Source organism: Crocuta crocuta, unplaced genomic scaffold, assembly GCF_008692635.1.
Source record: "Crocuta crocuta isolate KB4526 unplaced genomic scaffold, BGI_CrCroc_1.0 scaffold243, whole genome shotgun sequence".
Classification (NCBI taxonomy): domain Eukaryota; kingdom Metazoa; phylum Chordata; class Mammalia; order Carnivora; family Hyaenidae; genus Crocuta; species Crocuta crocuta.
In genome coordinates, this window is record NW_027529596.1 from 6262976 (window position 1) to 6263640 (window position 665).

Below are 665 nucleotides of genomic sequence, written 5' to 3' on the forward strand. Positions count from 1 at the left end.
TTTTTTTCTGGTACGGGGCCCCCCGAGCGGCGGCAAGTTGTTCCCAGGCAGGCTCTCACGACGACTGTGTCTCTCCCCAGGTTATGAAGACAGCATGGAGTTCCCGGACCACAGTAGACATTTGCTGCAGTGTCTGAGCGAGCAGCGGCACCAGGGCTTCCTTTGTGACTGCACCGTCCTGGTGGGAGATGCCCAGTTCCGCGCGCACCGAGCTGTGCTGGCTTCGTGCAGCATGTACTTCCACCTCTTTTACAAGGACCAGCTGGACAAAAGGGACATTGTTCATCTGAACAGCGACATTGTGACGGCCCCGGCTTTCGCGCTCCTGCTTGAATTCATGTACGAAGGGAAACTCCAGTTCAAAGACTTGCCCATTGAGGACGTGCTCGCGGCTGCCAGTTACCTCCACATGTACGACATCGTCAAAGTGTGCAAGAAGAAGCTGAAGGAGAAGGCCTCCACCGAGGCGGACAGCACCAAGAAGGAGGAGGACGCGTCCAGCTGCTCGGACAAGGTCGAGAGCCTGTCGGACGGCAGCAGCCACGTGGCGGGCGACCTGCCCAGCGACGAGGACGACGGCGAGGACGACAAGCTGCCCCTCCTGCCCGGCAAAAGGGACTTGGCGGCCGAGCCGGGCACCATGTGGATGCGCCTGCCCTCGGACT

General features: G+C 60.5%; 1 protein-coding gene across 1 annotated transcript in view; it reads left to right on the plus strand.

The window, feature by feature from the left end:
* Positions 1-86: 86 nt before the first annotated feature.
* The window catches only part of ZBTB18 (zinc finger and BTB domain containing 18), a 2848-nt gene continuing 2269 nt past the window's right edge, over positions 87-665 (plus strand). Inside the window, 2 exon segments of the mRNA XM_077761824.1 lie at positions 87-663; position 665. The exon segment at position 665 is cut by the window's right edge and continues 2269 nt beyond it. Of these exon segments, the coding sequence (XP_077617950.1) occupies positions 95-663; position 665 (570 nt within the window). The 5' untranslated portion in view covers positions 87-94.